At 38.0% G+C, this 18,810-nt stretch overlaps 1 protein-coding gene across 1 annotated transcript in view; it reads left to right on the plus strand.

The window, feature by feature from the left end:
• XKR6 (XK related 6) overlaps nucleotides 1–17,977 on the plus strand; it is a 356,255-nt gene extending 338,278 nt beyond the window's left edge. Inside the window, exon 3 of the mRNA XM_074287543.1 lies at nucleotides 16,891–17,977. Coding sequence (XP_074143644.1) covers nucleotides 16,891–17,855 — 965 coding nt within the window. The 3' untranslated portion in view covers nucleotides 17,856–17,977. The remainder of the gene's footprint in view (nucleotides 1–16,890) is intronic.
• Nucleotides 17,978–18,810: the final 833 nt, after the last annotated feature.

Below are 18,810 nucleotides of genomic sequence, written 5' to 3' on the forward strand. Positions count from 1 at the left end.
AAGTATCTGAATTTCCCAGTGGGTCTATGTCTAGGTAGAAAGGAAGTCTCTGTATGGGACTAGCTCATCATGTTCTGCCTTTGGTCACTCTGTCTTGCTTAAGCAAATGACTGCTGCTTAGAAGACTTGCATTAATCCAATTATTGATTTAATAAACAAAATTCAAATATTTTCTATGCCTTGCTTGGCATACAGCGGACATTTAAAAACATATTCCTTGCAGAGAATAAATGTATGTTTAGAGTAAAGTTAGAATGCCAAATTTCTGTGAAAGACTATGGGTGTCGAATAGGGCTGCATTCATTGTGGTGGCTGAGAAAGGATGCTTCAAAGTCAATTACTGATTACTCCATAATCATCATTACTGAGATGCTGCCCACTTGAGTAGTCAAAACAATGAGCAGAAAGGAAATGAATTAATTTCTACCTATCTACTGAATAGAATTCAATTAGTCTAGAAAACAAAGAGGAAAAAAAAAAAGTGATCTGCCTTTTAAAACATCACAGAGCCCATATTTGAGTACTGAAGTCCAAACAACACTTTCCCTCAGGGCTAAATAAATTTGCCTTTATATTTAGGAGCCAGCCTTTAAATTTAGAAGCCAGATTCATTTATTTTAGCTTTCAGGGTTGTGTTTTAATAATAAGCAAATAGTAATTGTTTGTAAACACCATATGTCACCTGTCAGTGATACAAATTCAGTACAGCTAAATTCAAGAAACATTTATTGAGTCTCCTAAATACAAGATAGTGTGCTAGACACTATTAAGACAAAATTATATCTGCCCTCAAGGAGATTATAGTCTATTGAGGGTCACAGCAGAGTCACAAAAAAGTAAATATTTATGTGTGTATCTAAATACAAACTATTTGAAGTGACATAAGAGCTAGTTTTCTTTTCATTGTTCCATACTCTCTGTCTCCAGGCTACAGCCAAATTGTGATAGACTTTAAGTGCCAAATGAAGGAATTTATATTTTATCTTAGGGGCAGAAGGAAAGCCATTGAAGATTCTTGAGCAGGCACAACCGGGTAAGATTTCTGTTTTGAAAATATCAATTTGGAAACTTCTTAGAGGATGGATTGAAAGGGGGAAAACCATCAAGCAGGGTAGCTCTGTTTTTCCTACTATTGGGAGAGGCTGAGATTACCGGTTCATTGAAGTTTAGGATTTCTAAGATGCCAATCAGATGCCTAACTAATCAAAATCAGTATGGTTAAGTCCTAGGAGTAAAGAGCCCCCAGGCTTCCTGAGTAAAGAGAAAGAAAGGAAAGAGAAGAGAAAGAGAAGGAAGGGAAGGGAAGCCAAGGAAAGGAAGTAAAGGGAAGCGGTGAGACAGGAAATAGGGAAACCAATTAGGAGGTTTTTGTAATAGTACAGGTGAGTGTTGAAGAGGAGTCTGAACTGGATGAAGGCCAGATGGGTAGAGGAAGTAAGTGGTCAGATGTGAGAGATGTTGTGGAAGTAGGAAGCATAAAACTTGGCAATTGATTGGACTTGAAAGGTGAAGAGTGACAATCCAGGATGTCTCCAAGGATGTGGATCTTGGAGACTGGAAGTTTAAGGTACTCTGGAAAGAAATAGGAGAAATTAGGAAGAAAGGTGGCTTTAGAGGAAAAGATAATGGATTTTCTTTTAGACACTTGGGGTTTGAGATGTCTATGGGACATCCATTTAGGAATATCTAGTAAACAGTTAATAATAACAAAGGAAATAACATTGTAGAGGTCTATAAGAGGATATTTGCTCCTTGGCTGGTTGAGAGTCTCCCTTTCCTATTATGACCAAATATCTTCTCTCTATCTTCTGGAGAGAAAAAAAGGATTGAAATTAGGGCTCCCAATTTCTCTTTCAAACAACCAGGAAAGATATATTGTTCAGTCCTAGGAAATGACTAGCTAGCTCCCCAGTTCCCTTGCTTAAATCATTGATCTCTGGTGCCCTTGGCCCTTCTAAGCAAGTGGGTCAGAAAGCAGCCACTTATTTCTTCTCTCTAATGCAAGCCAGAGATGGAGAGCAGTCCCCTTTTGAAGATCTCTAGGAGAGAAGATGTCTCAGCCTTTTTCAGTACTGAATCACAGACAACTATACCCTATAGCCCAGTGCTGAGGAGATTCATGTCACCTGCTGAATACTTATTATAGAACCTGGTTTACCTGGTCTTTTTCAGTTTTAATGAGACATAACAGTATTTAGACCATGTTACATGGTAAGTGCTATACTTTTAAACTCCCTGCTGATATATTTAGAAGCTTAAATTACATGTATTAATCTAGCATTTTCCTACCTTCCTAAAAAACCATCCTTTAAATGATGTATGTTCTCAGGGCCTACCTTGCCATATATATATGTATATATATATACATATATATATATATGCCCATAAAAGCACCTAGACAATCTGTGCACTGACAATCACAGACTACCTGCCTCACACATGGAGTTATGTGTCTATAACTTAGTGTTAAAGATGATGCTTTAATATAGCAATGAGGGAATATACTTTTTGGACTTTAAAAAAAATAATTTAAAAAAATTGATTGACTTCAATTCTGTTTTCTTAGTCTCTTGAACTTTATGCTCCTTTCTCATCCTCTTAAGGGGGAAAAAAGGCTTGTTTGATTTTAAGTTGAAGCACAAACAATTTTCATGGTTGGCCTATTCTTAGCTTAAATTTCTATTGAAAAAAAATTTTCATAAGCTCTTTCAATAACCTTACAATCAGATAAACATTTCCTAAATCAGACCCAAGTCTTTTCCAAAGCAGTTTAAGGCAATTTCTTCTTATAGACTAAGTAGAGATGAAGAGCTGTTCATTCTCCTCTTTATAATTGTGTGTGTGTGTGTGTGTGTGTGTGTGTGTGTGTGTGTGTGTGTGTGTGTGTTACTGGATAAGTCATTTTTATCGTAACATTAGTAGCTCCACTTGATAACTTGTTTTCTAATTGCATAGTCATTCCCATTTCAATCTGGTCCTGTACTCAAAAAGAATACAAAAGCTATGTCTTTATAGTGCCAGTCTCTGAAACATTTGCAAATAAACAAGTAAACGTCTTATAAGCATACTGGCAGTGAAAACACATAGCAAGAAATTAATTTTACTGTCTACTTTTCATTACAAGTACACAACTGACATTTATATAATGCTTTAAGGTTTGGAAAGATTTTGTTATACCTAATTTCATTTTAACTTTATTTAAACTTATTTTTGTCTCAATTACAATAAATACAATTTCTAACATTCCTTTTATGAAATTCTAAATTCCAAATTCTCTCCCTCCCTCTCCTCCTCTCTCCTTTAGAAGTAAATTACAAAATTACACATATGTATATACCTGGGTCTTTTTGGTTCTACAGAAAGTTCAACTTACCATACTAAACTGTCTTTGAAACATGAGAAGTTTTGACATTTATTCTTTCCAGGGAAAATCTCATTGACCAACAATTAGGAGCCTTTTTCTTAATTCATTTAAGAAATTTTCCACAATAAATATCAAGTTGATAGAATGAATGTGTAAGGAAGTTTGAATATTTATAGCTATGAAGAAGGGATTGAATGCCAAGGCAGAAGTTAGAGAACAAAATATGGGTAGTTTAGAGAAAACATGTCAGAACCATGAGACAGATTGGCAAGGAGCAGTAAGTCTAGAAATGTCTATTTTAAGGCTACAAAGACTACTGGAATTAGTGAAAGTGAATAATTACTTGCTCCTTATTTTTATGATTTAGAACAATATTCAAAGGAATTTCCCTAGTAAAGGATAAATCAACAAATGTTAATATTAAGTACCAACTATGTGCCAGGTACAGTACTAGATATGGAAAAATAAAAATCAAATAATTTCTGCCCTCAAGGAGCAGATAGCCTATTGGATATAAACATATGCATATAGCCTATTGGGTATAAACATATGCATATATCATATATACAGAATAAATATAAGGTGATAATAACAATAGGTCGCTCTTTTAACTTTTGTAAAGTACTTTATATGTATTATTTCATTTAATCTCTTGAATTTAGGGTAGGATGATAGCAGCAATTGAGGGCAAGAATTCAATAATTCAATAAATGCTTATTAAGTGGTTACTATATGCTTAGCACTATGCTAAGCATTGTAAATAGAAAAAGAAGCAAAATAATTCCCCTGCCCTCAAGAATTTACAATCTAATGGGCCATGACAACATGCAAACAAATATATACAAAGCAAACTACCTACAGGATAATTAGAAAATACTTAACAGAAAGAAAACTCGGAAATTAAGAGGAGCTAGGGAAGACTTTATGTAAGAGGGTTTTTATTTTTATTTTTATTTTAGTTGGAACTTTAAAAAAAGGAGTTCAGTAATTGGAGTAGAGGACAGAAAGTTTTCCAGGGATGGGACTGAAAGAGAATGAGCAGAGCTAAAAAATGAAGTATCTTGTTTGAGGAGCAGCTAAAAGGCCAGTGTCCCTGGATCATAGATTGAAGAGTATTTGGAAGAAAGATGTAAGAATACATGAAAACGGGAGAGGAAGATAACTTATGAAGGGCTTTGAATGCCATAGTATTTTATATTTGCAGCAATAGGAAGTCATATACATTTTTTGAGTAGGAAATGTGACATGATCAGACTTTAGAAAAATCACTTTCATGGCTTAATGGAGAATGGATTGGAGTGGGGAGAAACTTCAGACAGGCAGATTCACCAGTAGACTACTGAAGTTGTTATTTGTCCTTCCTTTTCCAAGAGGACCAATGACATTATGGGTGACTTGTGAATGAACTGGATTTAAGCAAGGCCAACTTGCATAAAGTCTTCAACCTCACTCTCTCTTCTTGAGTTATCAAAGTCTAGTAGCAAGAACAAAATCAGGACACTGGTGATGACCCAAGATAAATGGATGATCCTGGCATCTTTGCAGTCTGATCAAGCTCTAAGTGCTTCACAATACCTGCTTTGTCTGCTTTCATGGCTGTTGGAATAATTCTCATCTGCCCATTCTGCAGGGAAAGTCTTCATATGCTTGGGATAGACATCCCCCTAAGTCACCCACAGGTTTGAAGCCTATTGGTTACCTTCAACCTGGGTTAGCTCATCTGCCAAGATGGCTTACCATAGCATGGTCATTGCACATTCTGCGATTTCTTAGAGCCACAGGTAAGAGTTGTGTGAATCAGGTGGACACCAAAGGTAGATGAGCAGCCCTGAAAAGGGGACAGGAAGCCCTCATACTAGAGCTGCTTATCCTCAAGGTATGAAGTGATGAGCACCTGCCCTAGAGTAGTGACAGTGTTAGAGGAGAAAAGGAAATGTATTGGAGAGATGTTGCAACAACAAGCAATAGTTGAATGTTGCGCAGGAGGGGTTGTGAGGTAGTGAGGAATCCAAAATGACTCCTACATCATGAACTTGAGGGACTGAAAGGATGATGTAACCCTCTACAGTAAGGGTAGTTAGGAGAAGGGTAGGCTTTAGGGAAAATCATAATGAGTTCTGTTTTGGACATATTGAGCTCGAGATGTCTACTGGACATCCAGTTGCAGATGCCTGAAAGACAGTGGGTGATACAAGATTGGATGCTATCAGAGAGTTTGTTTTATGTAGATGATGATTTAGTTGAGGTTTGAAGCAAGTAAGAGGTGGAGATAAAGAGAGACTATTCCAAGTTTGGAAAATAGCCAACACAGGACACAGAGACTAGAGATGTTGTGTGAAGAACAGCACAAAGACCAATTTGGAATACAGGGAGGGAAATAATCCATAATAAGGTTGACAAGCTATATCAGGACTATGTTGTAAAGGGCATCCAAAACTAAACAGATGATTTTATTTTTTTTTTATCCCAGAAGCAAATAGGGAGTTGCTGGAGTTTGCTTAGTAGGGGAGCAATATGGTCAGACTTGCACTTAAGGAAACTTTGACAGCTGTGTACAGAGAAGACAGATTCAAATAGGGAGAAATTTGAGATAAAGAGACCAATTAGGAGACAAAGAGACCATTGCAACAGTCCTTGTGAAAGGTGATGAGGGCCCGAACTAGGATGGTTGCAATGTGAATAATAAAAACCGGGAATGTGGGAGAGACATTGTAGAGATAGAAAAGGCAAGATTTGAGAAAACGCCATCACATTTGGCAATTAAGATATCACTGGTTTCTTTTGGGAATGTAATTAGAATGTACATTATTGCTTTCATAACCCCCATGGAAAGGATGAGTCTCAGTGGAGAGTTACTCACTTCTAATTTTACATGAATCTAAGATGAAAGATTTGGGCTATGGAGCCCTGTTTTTAGCCTGTCAAATTTCTAAGCAGTGAAAACATCAAGTAGAGATCAGCTAAGCTGATTTGCACCTCAGTTCTGTAAATCAAGAAAGCTAAAGATATTATTAAAAGTGAATCCTATTAGTTTAGGCAAAGGTAGTAACACTAATGGGCTTTTGGATTACGGAATATCATACAGTAATAGCTAACTCAGTTGTCTTAACAGAATAACAATAACATCGTTCATTGGAAATTTACCTGGATTCTAGATAATGCCAATCAGGAAATGTGAGGTTTGTTCCCATCTCCTACAACAATAAGCTCTGTAGTATTAAGCCATTCAGTTCAACAATGATTTGTTAATAAATAGGTGAAAGTAATCTCCTCAATAGAACACCAACTCCTTGAAGACTGCTCCTTCTTTGTATGTGTTGTCCCAGAGGTAGTAAACACTTGGACTACAGTAAAGAACAGATTTAAATTCCTTCTCAGATACTTGTTAGCCAGGTGACCATGACCAAGACCTTTGGTCTGGTCACTGAGCTTCTGACAATTCTCTAAGATTTATCTGTAAAGTTTTAGATTTCCTGGTGGAGGTAATTTCAGTTTGTTCAGTTCAGTTCAGTTTGACTATTCCTAACACGCAGAACATTGAACTGCGTATAGAAGCTCAGAAGGAACTGATTGAGGAACTGATGTAGTGGGTACTAGCCAGCCTCTTAGTTCTTATCGTGCTGACCTTTAGTAACACTCAAAGGTTGCATATAAATTGGCTCTCCCAAGTCTGGAAATCAAGTTTTTGTACATTTACAAACACACATGAACAAGCCTCAACTTGAAAATTAAGACTAAAACTGATGGAAAAATTGATGCAAAGGGGAATCTTGATTGTTTCAGTAGCTAAGAACCCTTCTACTGAACAAGGATAATGGACAGATAATTAATGAATCAAGCAATGAACTAGCATCCCTATTAAGTACTTACTATGCAAAAGGCACTATTCTGGGTAATGGTATTATAAATACAAAATAAAAACAGGGTCTGCCCTCATTTAGCTTACTTACAGTCTAGTCAAGGAGAAAATATATGAGTATACTGGTATAAAATAAACACAAGATGATTTTGAAGGAAAAGCACTAGCAGCTTGGGCATGGGGCAGGAGCAATCAGGAAAGGCCTCATATAGCACCTTATTTTAGGATTAAAAGAAACTAAGGATTCTGATTAATGGAAGTGAAGAGGAAGCATATTCCAGTCTTAGGGAGCAGTAAGGATAAAGGCACAAAATGGTAGGAAATATACTGCTCTGTGTGAAAAAGAGCAAGAATCTCAGATTGGCTGGATCACAGTGACTATTGAGGAGAATAATTTACAATAAGGAAGGAAATGTTGATTGAGAACAAGTGGCAAAGCATTCTAAATGTCAAACTGTTTATGTTTGATTACCAAGGTAATGGAGAACCATGACAACTATTGGGTAAGGGAGTGACATGATGAAATGCTATATGTACACTTTGAATATCTATCTCTTCTTGTTCTAGAATATATCAAGCTTTCAGATGTATATTTTGGTAAAGAAAGAACCCAAGGTTTTGCTATAGCAAGAAATGTATAATGGATATTTCACCCCGCCATTAGATGTATTCATGGTGGCAGGGCAGGGTAAACAGATTTTCACTTTTCATTGATTTACTTCCTTGTGATATAGAATAAGTTGGATTAAAATCTTTGTATTTGTTTAGTGACAAGAAAAGTATCTGGTATGGATCCACACTTAACACCATATACCAAGATAAGATCAAAATGGGTCGTGATTTAGGCATAAAGAGGGAGATAATAAATAGATTAGAGGAACAGAGGATAATCTACCTCTCAGACTTGTGGAGGAGGAAGGAATTTATGACCAGAGGAGAACTAGAGATCATTATTGATCACAAAATAGAAGATTTTGATTACATCAAACTAAAAAGTTTCTGTACAAATAATACTAATGCAAACAAGATTAGAAGGGAAGTAACAAATTGGGAAAATATTTTTAAAAACAAAGGTTCTGACAAAGGTCTCATTTCCAAAATATATAGAGAACTGACCCTAATTTATAAGAACCATTCTCCAATTGATAAATGGTCAAAGGATATGAACAGACAATTCTCAGAGGAAGAAATTGAAACAATATCCACTCACATGAAAGAGTGTTCCAAATCACTACTGATCAGAGAAATGCAAATTAAGACCACTCTGAGATACCACTACACACCTGTCAGATTGGCTAAGATGACAGGAACAAATAATGACAAATGTTGGAGGGGATGTGGGGAAATTGGGACACTAATACATTGCTGGTGGAGTTGTGAAAGAATCCAGCCATTCTGGAGAGCAATCTGGAATTATGCCCAAAAAGTTATCAAACTGTGCATACCCTTTGACCCAGCAGCGCTACTACTGGGATTATATCCCAAAGAAATACTAAAGAGCGGAAAGAGACATATATGTGCCAAAATGTTTGTGGCAGCTCTTTTTGTTGTAGCTAGAAACTGGAAGATGAATGGATGTCCATCAGTTGGAGAATGGTTGGGTAAATTGTGGTATATGAAGGTTATGGAATATTATTGCTCGGTAAGAAATGACCAGCAGGAGGAATATAGAGAGGCCTGGAGAGACTTAAATCAACTGATGCTGAGTGAAATGAGCAGAACCAGAAGATCACTGTACACTTCAACAACAATACTGTATGAGGATGTATTCTGATGGAAGTAGAAATCTTCAACATAAAGAAGATCCAACTCACTTCCAGTTGATCAATGATGGACAGAGGTAGCTACACCCAGAGAAGAAACACTGGGAAGTAAATGTAAATTGTTAGCACTAATATCTGTCTGCCCAGGTTGCATGTACCTTCGGATTCTAATGTTTATTGTGCAACAAGAAAATGATATTCGCACACATGTATTGTACCTAGACTATATTGTAACACATGTAAAATGTATGGTATTGCCTGTCGTCGGGGGGAGGGAATAGAGGGAGGGGGGGTAATTTGGAAAAATGAACACAAGGGATAATATTATAAAATATATATATATATATATATAATAAAAAAAAAAGAAAAGAAAAGTATCTGGAAGGTTTGGAGAATCCCAGCTATATTGCAAAAAAAAAAAAAAATAGCAGGTAGTCTTTGAACATGAAAATGAGTTGATATGATAGACACTTCTTTCTCTGAAATGGAAAAAATGAAGTCCTGCTAATGCTGTTCTAGTGGTAGTGCAGAGAGTTGAGGTGGAAATCCTCTTCTGGTCAGCGCAGGTTCAATATGAAAGAATTCATGAACCCAAAATAGTAGTGGCAAAAAAGGAATTTTATTGGCACTGAGCAGAGAATGTCTTCACAGTGGGTAAGAATCCTGGTAGGCAGCTAAGCCCTACTCTGGACTTATGCAAAAATATAGAATTTTAGAATTGTCCTTCACTGATGCATTGTTGGTGGAGTTGTGAAAGAATCCAACCATTCTGGAGAGCAATCTGGAATTTTGCCCAAAAAGTTATCAAACTGTGCATACCCTTTGATCCAGCAGTGCTACTACTGGGCTTATATCCCAAGGAAATACTAAAGAAGGGAAATGTTTGTGGCAGCCCTTTTTGTAGTGGCTAGAAACTGGAAGATGAATGTATGTCCATCAATTGGAGAATGGTTGGGTAAATTATGGTATATGAATGTTATGGAATATTATTGTTCTGTAAGAAATGACCAGCAGGAGAAATACAGAGAGGCTTGGAGAGACTTACATCAACTGATGCTGAGTGAAAAGATCAGAACCAGGAGATCATTATACACTTCAACAATGATACTGTATGAGGATGTATTCTGATGGAAGTGGATATCTTCAACATAGAGAGAAGAGCTAATCCAATTCCAATTGATCAATGATGGACAGAATCAGCTATACCCAAAAAAGGAACACTGGGAAATGAGTGTAAACTATGAGCATTTTTTTTTTGTTTTTGTTTTTCTTCCCAGATTATTTTTACCTTCCGAATACAATTCTTCCTTTGCAACAACAACAACAACAACAAAATTCGGTTCTGCACATATATATGATACCTAGGATATACTATAAGATATTTAATATGTATGGGAATGCCTGCCATCTAGGGGAGGGGGTGGAGGGAAGGAGGGGGAAAATTCAGAATAGAATGGAGTACAAGGGATAATGTTGTAAAAAAAAAAAAAAAATTACCTATGCATATGTACTGTCAAAAAATGTTATAATTATAAAATTAATAAAAAATAGAATTGTCCTTTATAGACGTCTGAGGCTCAGTTTTCAAGTTGAAAAGAAAGCTAGATACTTAGCCTAGATACTTAGAGTTTCAAGTCTCTCAATATCACACCCAGATCTCCCAGTTGAATGAAAATCACTTTGAAGGCTTCCTAAATGAGGGTCCCACTACAATGGAGGGAAGGGCATGATTTGCCTTACAAAAGTTGAATGACATAACTTGACTTGTCTGGAGAAATATGCTTCCCAAGAGGGCCTGAGACTTAAAATCTCCCTTCTTTACAGATCAAAGAGGACACAGCTTTACAGATTAAAAGGGGACACAGTTTTCAGAGTTCACCCCCATCAATTCCTAAAGGCAGAAACCTAGACTAGAAGAAATAATATATTCTTTACAGCTTTAGAACCTCATGAAAACTGATGGGTCTAGATGAGCATCTCAACTTCATTGATAGAGAGTAAGTAGACTGTATTTTTATTGAAAGGATATTTTTAAGAGTCTTCCTTGTGCATTCAAAATGCCACTTCACAAACTATTATATAATTTGGCACAGAAAAAAGATCTTTGGTGATAGGTACCAAGGAACCCTACAAGGCTCTTATCCTTAATAAAAATTACAAAAAAAGCAAACAAAAAACCCAGAGATTGGATACTACTCAGTAGGGTTCCTATAAAGTTAGACTGAGATAGGGGGATAGAATGGGAAGGTTAAGAATAAAAAATAGAAGGAAAATCACTAGGCTGAGTATCACCAATTAGCTCTGAGTAATTTGTACTTCATTCTCAAAGAGAACCATGACATGCAAGTGAATTAGATTTAAGTGTCACTTTCCCTCAAGAGTCATCTAAGTTCAGTGGCCAAATATAGATAGAATGACTGGAGATGGCCCTGGATGGGGTGGGAGACCTTGGCCCTTTTTAGGTCTTCAACAGGTCTCAGTTTGACTGAGGCAGCACCCATTCAGTGATTAAGGCTGGGAAGTCTTTGAGGCAAAGAATCTTCTCTTTCATCTAATCAGTACACAAACACACACACATATACAATCTCAGGGAAGGGAAGAGCCTCAGGGGTTTCTGGTCACTGCAGAAATGATTGCTATTTACATTTAATCTGAGTAAATCAGGATTTAAACAATCTGGACCCTAGGAGACTTAATCTGAAACCTATTAGTAGCCAATCATTGAGAATCAGAGTGATTTGTGTTTAAGACATGATCTTTAAGAAAGAAATCTAGCCTGTAATCCCCAAGATATCTTGGGAGAGTTCAAAGTTTAAAAAAGAGAGAAAAGAAAGGGTTTTTTGCCTCAATTGCTGTCTAGCCTTATTCACTGAATGAGTGTAACTTCAGTCAAATTGAGACCTGTTGAAGACTAGCTTAAAAAGGCCAAAGGCCAAGGTCTCCCTTCCATCCAGGGCCACCCCCAGTTGTTCTGATCTATTTCTGACCACTGGACCAGATGGCTCTGAAGGGGAAGGTAAGTCAGGTGACTTTGCCCCACCCTCCCTCACTTATATCCAATTCCCTGGCATGTCACGGCATCATCTCCCTGATATCATGGTCCTCTGAGAACAAAGGACAAACAACAACCTCTGTGAGTAGAACTGGCCCACAAACTAGTCAGTTGGAAAACTGAGTAAGTCAGAGCTGTTCCTCGCTGAGAAAATGAAGGGTTTGTATGTCCTGATCTTGAAGGACCTTTCTAACTATAGCAGTCTCAAATTCTGTAGTGACACCTGGTGGATAAATACAGCTGAGAATCCAGAATTTAGCCTCAAGGGGCTGCACGAATCTGGAAAAATCATCTTTTTTCTTCCTGGTTTGCGAGTCCCTCATTAATCAAACAAAGTTATATTCTTTGATATTTATATTTCTGATGTGTTTTCTAGTTTGCCAGATTGTTGAGATGAGATAATAGATTGAAATGTACTGAAAACTTTAAAGCATCATCTAAATTTCAATTATTAATATTATGAATTGATGATACCTTATAACATTTCTGGAAGGTGTCATATATATCTTTGACCCATTTTACAAGTGGCAAAATATACTAAGGAACTGTTAAGCCAAGTATTACTTCTTGGTCAAAGGGAAAATAATTGGATTTGTCCTTCTCAGCTTAAATTTAGCCCTAGAGCTACACAGATAGCCATTCATTGCTTAATTGCAGCCCTGAAGTTTGATTTTAAACCCTTTCCATCTAACATCATCATCATAATAAAAAAAAGTATTTACAATAAGTTCATTCTCTGTTCTCTATACTGACCTAAGGAAATTGTGCCATGTATAAATTTGGAAAACAAAGTATATAATAATAAAAATGTATGTGTAATTTAGCAATATATTTTATTTACATTTGACTATGGATGAGTCTAATATTGTGGAGAGAATTGCATCCCTTCAGATGAAATAATGAAACTGAAAACTTAACAGGTTACAGTCACCAATCAGTAAACACTTATTAAGGCCCCACTATGTGCTAGGCGTAGTTCTAAGTATTGGGGATACTGAGAGTCAAAAGACAATCTCTGCTCCCCAGGGAGTTCACAGTCTAATGAGGGAGACCTCAAGCAAACAAATATATGTAAACAAGCCAAATTCAGGATAAATAGGAAATAGGGGGAAGGGAGAGAAAGGCAGGAGGTGGGGAGCACTAGAACTAAGGAGGGATTGGGAAAGGTTTCCTGTAGAAGATGGGGTTTTAGTTGGTACTTGAAAGAAAAAAGCTAGGGACTGGGGGAGCCAGGCAGAGATATTGACGGAGAGCATTCCATCCATGGGGCATAACCAGAGAAGATTCCCAGAGCTAAGAAATGGTTACCTTATTTGAAAAAGAGCAAAGAAGCCAGTGTCACAAGATCAAAGAGTGTGTGTCTGGGAGTAAGGTGTAGAAAACTGGAAAAGGAGGAGGGAACTAGGTTATGAAGTACTTTGAATGCCAAGTAGAACATTTTCTATTTTGTCAACAAGCATTTATTAAGCACTTACTATATGTCTGTTATATGATGACTAGCCTAGCTAGGTTCAGAAAAGCTAATAACTGATCAATTAAACAAGCATGCATTCAATATCTACTATATGCTTGTCATTATATCAGACACCAGGGATGCAAAGGCAAAACATATTCTATTAAGAAAAATAAGTCTATTAAGGAAAATACTGTGTATATGTAGGCTGGGTTCTTATCCTGGGGTACATACTTTTTTTTTTTTTAATTTTGCTATTTCAATATAGTTTACTTTGTAATCCTACATATTTTATTTTATATATTTAAAAACATTCTGAGAAAGGGTCCATAACCTTCATTGGATCAACTACCAGAAGAATATATGACCCCCCCCCCCCCCAAATAGCTAAGAACTCATGACATAGAAACAGAAACAAAATGACTATAAGCAGTTAGGGGAAGTGAATAACCAGTAGCTGAGGGAAAGGTAGGATAGGGGGTGATTAAGAGATGAGAGTTGAAAGAAATGGCATTCTCACCAGATTAGTAGCATGCTGGTTTGTCCTTTCTATCTTGATTTGCAAGTGAGGCAGAGCTATGCAAAATCACCAGCCTCACTTTCTCCTCTGGATCCATGTAGTCCATGAGTCCTGTGGCAAGATATAGATCAGGATGACTGGGGATGGCCTTAGATATAGTTTTTTTAAGCTAAAGTTTTCCCCAAGTCTCAGTTTGTCTGAAGCAACATCCATTTAATGATCAAGATTAGGTAAGAAATTAGGGGGGGGGGAGGAGGAAAGGCCTCTTTTATCTAATCAAAAAAAAAAAAAAAATCAGTCTGGGAGGGGAAGACCAAAACAGAAACAATTGCTATTTACACTTATTCTGAGCCATCAAAACCCAAATAATGACCAAGTGAGACTTGGTCTGGGACCTTTTGTTGACTAATCAATGAGAGCCAGAGCAATTTGGGTTCAAGACAAGATCTAGTAGCTCCATTTAAATTCTAATAGGTTTTATGGAGGCTGGGCTTTCCAGTGCTATATTTCAAGAAATCATCAGTGAAATTTCATGGGGCAAAAGAGTTAATTGCCCCAGTTTTTGTTGTTGTTGTTATTTGTTTGTTTTTTTAATAATGGAACATATAAGTAGGGAAAAAGGAAATCTAGTCCATAAACCCCATGATAGCTCAAGAAGTTTCAAAGATCAAAATGTATATTTCTATGGGCAGAGCATACACAAGTCGTGGTATGATTCCCCATATGGATGGAGAAAGAGGAAGGGAGGAAGGAAGTACCCACAGTAAGGGACAGATTCAAGTGACTGGCAACTCTTGCTTGGTAGAAGGGTAATAGAACAACCTACTTGGCTGAATCATAAAATTACATTAGTGAGAATAATGATTCCCATAATAAACACATTATTTGAATTCACACTACAAATGTCCAGTAGTCTAGAACAAATTGCCATATTTTGCATAATTAACATTTCAATTAGTACTAATTCAAATATATGTGATTGCTTCAGGGGAGGAAGTAAGGAAACAAGCATTTACAGGTATCTACCTTGTGCCAGGCACTGTCCTAAATGTTTTAGGATTGTGGTTCTCATTTGATTTTCATAACACTCCTGGAAGGTAGGGGCCATTATTTATCCCAGCTTTGCAATTGAGAAATCTGAAGCAAACAGAAAACAAGTGACTAACTCAGGGTCAAACAGTTCATTTGAGACCAGATTTGAATTCAGGTCTTCCTGACTCTGGGCCCAGTGCTCCATCTACTCTACTGCCATTATTTGAACTAACTGGAACCTAGCTGAAGATTCTGAGAAAGTTTATCCAATTTTATTTGATTTAGTTGCAAACCTCTTGTAGATAGAATGAATGATAAGTAGAAGTGGTCTGAGAAGCAAAGCTGGAGAATTGAACTGGGTTTCTTCTGCAAAATAATTAATCAAAGCAGCAGATTCCTTCACTTTAAAAATGAAGGAAAAGCTGAGAATTCAGGTAGAACCTTAGTGATCTGAAAGAGATGTTGTACAAGGGGCTGCTGAAGGCAGAGGCAAGTTGGACTCACAGTTGGCACTTGTGCAGAAAAGGAATGATATGGTATCTCTTTGGTCCTAATTAAATACATAGACACATAGAATCTATTATATAAAGGGATGTTTTATAGAATGCCTCAGAAGCTGGGGTTTGATGAATTGTTGAAATACTAGAGTAGAATGAGCCTGGAGAATGAATATGTATCTATCTTGCAAGGACCAGTCCAGCTAAGTTTAGAAAGACTCATCTCCAGATTGGCCACATGGCAAAAAAAACAAAAACAAAAACAAAACCCCAGCTCTTAAGCTGTGGATGTGATCTGTTGGAGGGAAGATCCACTCTGACAAAATCACAGTTCCATAGAGTAATGAAATTGTTTATGGGTAATGTAATGCCTAAGGTTGTGGAGAAGTTAGGGAAGACCAGTATGAAAAAACGTGGCACCAGGAAGGCTTGTAGCCCTTGTAAGGACACAATCAGTGTGGTCGATAGAAGGGAAGCCAGACTAATAGTAATTAAGCAAACAAGTATGTCATTATAAATTTTATCTACCTCATTGATCTGTCCTGACCCACTGTAGTGAAAAAGTACAATATTAGATCTGGCTTCATTTTGATAGAAAACGTGAAGATAAAAAGAGAATATGAAAGGAGATTGGCTGATATCATTTATTATCTGCCATTGATAAGCAGGTAATGGCTTTTCTTCCCCTTGAGAAATCCAACTATTAGCCATGGCAAGGGCAAGGATAATACTATGTAATGAGCCACATCTCTCCATGTGACAGATGACCTTGCATTTAATTAGGACCAGAGGCCACATATCATTCCTTTTCTACATAGGTGCCATCTTTCCACCAACCATCACTGTGACTCTAGCTGCTACTTTTACTGATCCTTTTTAGGAAGATACCATAATCCCCAGGACAGCTAGGTGATATAGTGAATAGAGAACTGGCTTTGGGATCAAGAGGACTTGAGTTCAAATTTGGCCTTACTAGCTGTGTGAGTCTGGGCAAGTCACTTCATCCTTTTTCCCCTGTTCCTCATACATAAAATGAACTAGAGAAGAAAATGGCAAACTATTCTGGTACCTGTGTTAGAAGGGTCAACTGGAAACAACTTAAAAACATGGTAATAGATGGTCATGTACATATGTCCAATGCATATACTAAACAATTCAAAAATAACAAGAGAAAAAAATTATGAGCTTAGGACAAATAGATAAGCTCATTGTTTTGTTCTTAATTTTTGTTTATTTTCTCTCTTTTTGGAGATCTTAACTCCATGTGAGCCTCTCCTCTGATGGCTGCTGAGGTATGGTTCCTTGGTTTGACCATGTGGGTTTGTTTTGTTGTGTTTTGTTTCCTTACAGGTGTCTCCTCTGTGACCTCCCTGATGTCCCTGGCTTGGGTGCTAGCCTCCTATCACAAGCTTCTCCGGGACTCCAGGGATGACAAGAAGAGCATGAGCTACCGAGGGGCCCTCATCCATCTCTTCTGGCGGCTCTTCACCATCTCATCCAGAGTTATCTCCTTTGCCCTCTTTGCTTCCATCTTCCAGCTCTACTTTGGGATCTTTGTCGTGGTTCACTGGTGTGCCATGGCCTTCTGGATCATCCATGGCGGGACAGACTTCTGCATGTCCAAGTGGGAGGAGATCCTCTTCAACATGGTGGTAGGGATTGTGTACATTTTCTGCTGGTTTAACGTCAAGGAAGGGCGGACTCGATATCGAATGTTTGCATATTACACTGTAGTCTTGACAGAGAATGCTGCCTTGACGTTCCTGTGGTATTTTTACAGAAACCCCGAGACCACTGACTCTTATGCCGTGCCAGCACTGTGTTGTGTCTTTCTTAGCTTTGTGGCTGGGATAGCCCTGATGCTCTTATATTATGGTGTGTTGCATCCCATGGGGCCACGAGCTAAGATCTTTGCCAGCTCCTGTTGCGCCGAGCTGCTCTGGGGCATCCCTTTGCCCCCCGACGTTGAGCCCATGGCGCCTCAGACCCCTGGGTACCGGGGGACCCAGGTCACGCCTACCAGAGCCGTCACGGAACAACAGGAGGATCTCACGGCTGACACTTGCTTGCCCGTTTTTCAAGTGAGACCCATGGGGCCCTCCACCCCGTCGGGGCGTCCTTACCATCCAGAAGGGCCCCTCATTAAGATTGACATGCCCAGAAAGAGATACCCTGCATGGGATGCCCATTTTGTAGACAGGAGATTGAGAAGGACTATCAACATTCTGCAGTATGTCACTCCCACAGCTGTAGGCATTCGGTATCGAGATGGACCGCTCCTCTATGAGTTGTTACAGTATGAGTCTTCACTTTAAAAGCTCTGTAACCCAAGTTGAGAAGGGAACCTTTAAGTTTTGTTTATGGCCAACACCGCTCACAAGAAAAACACCACCTCCACCACTTCCACCATCCCCACCACCACCACCACTACCACCACCACCACCACCACCACAAAAAACAAAACAAAAAAACCCTTCAGATAAGCTTTCTTTCCAGTTGCTGTATGTATACAAAGATATTCTCTATGTTTTGTAAGTAAAAACAAAAAGAAAAACCTTTCTTTTGATTTTTACACACAAGAAACAGTATTGAAACATCCACACTATGTATGATCCATAGGTGGAAAAGGCGGAGTTGTTTCCACTCCAAAAGAAAAAAAAAAAAAGTTTTATACCTTATGCCAAGTGTAGATCATTTGCGGGATTGGTGCTGATTGAAAGAACAACAACAACAAAAAAAAACAAACCTTCAACTGCCTTATGCCCTTAGGTGCTGAGTTTCATTAAGTACTGTCTTGTTTTCTCATGCAAAACTCTCCTGTGATTTTTATTCCAGGGGAGGGAAAAGCAAACCAAGAAGTGAGTCAAACCAAGAATCTAAAACAAAACAAAAATCACTGTTCAAATCCTGTGATTTGTAAGGGGGAGGGGGAATTCAACTAAGGAAAGAAAGTGAGAGTAATCCCTCCCCACCCTCATTTTTTTCTCCCCTATCTCTAATTCCCTGATTTCCCTAACCCTCCCTCCCCCTGAGTCTTTAAGGAGCTTAACAGCTGTCTGAAATTCTAACAGATGAGTGATGGCTATGTACAGGCCAGCTTTGTGCCAATTTGCACTGGCTCCACCTGGCAAGAATCACATTTGGTTGGGGGTGGGGTGGGGAAGGGAAGATAAATTAACAAACACAAAACTGAAACCCACCATTTAAATTCAGCATGGTTGTTCAATTCTATACCAAATAGGAGGGGATTTTCATATCGATAAATTTTTA

This window comes from Sminthopsis crassicaudata, chromosome 2, assembly GCF_048593235.1.
Source record: "Sminthopsis crassicaudata isolate SCR6 chromosome 2, ASM4859323v1, whole genome shotgun sequence".
In the NCBI taxonomy this organism is placed as follows: domain Eukaryota; kingdom Metazoa; phylum Chordata; class Mammalia; order Dasyuromorphia; family Dasyuridae; genus Sminthopsis; species Sminthopsis crassicaudata.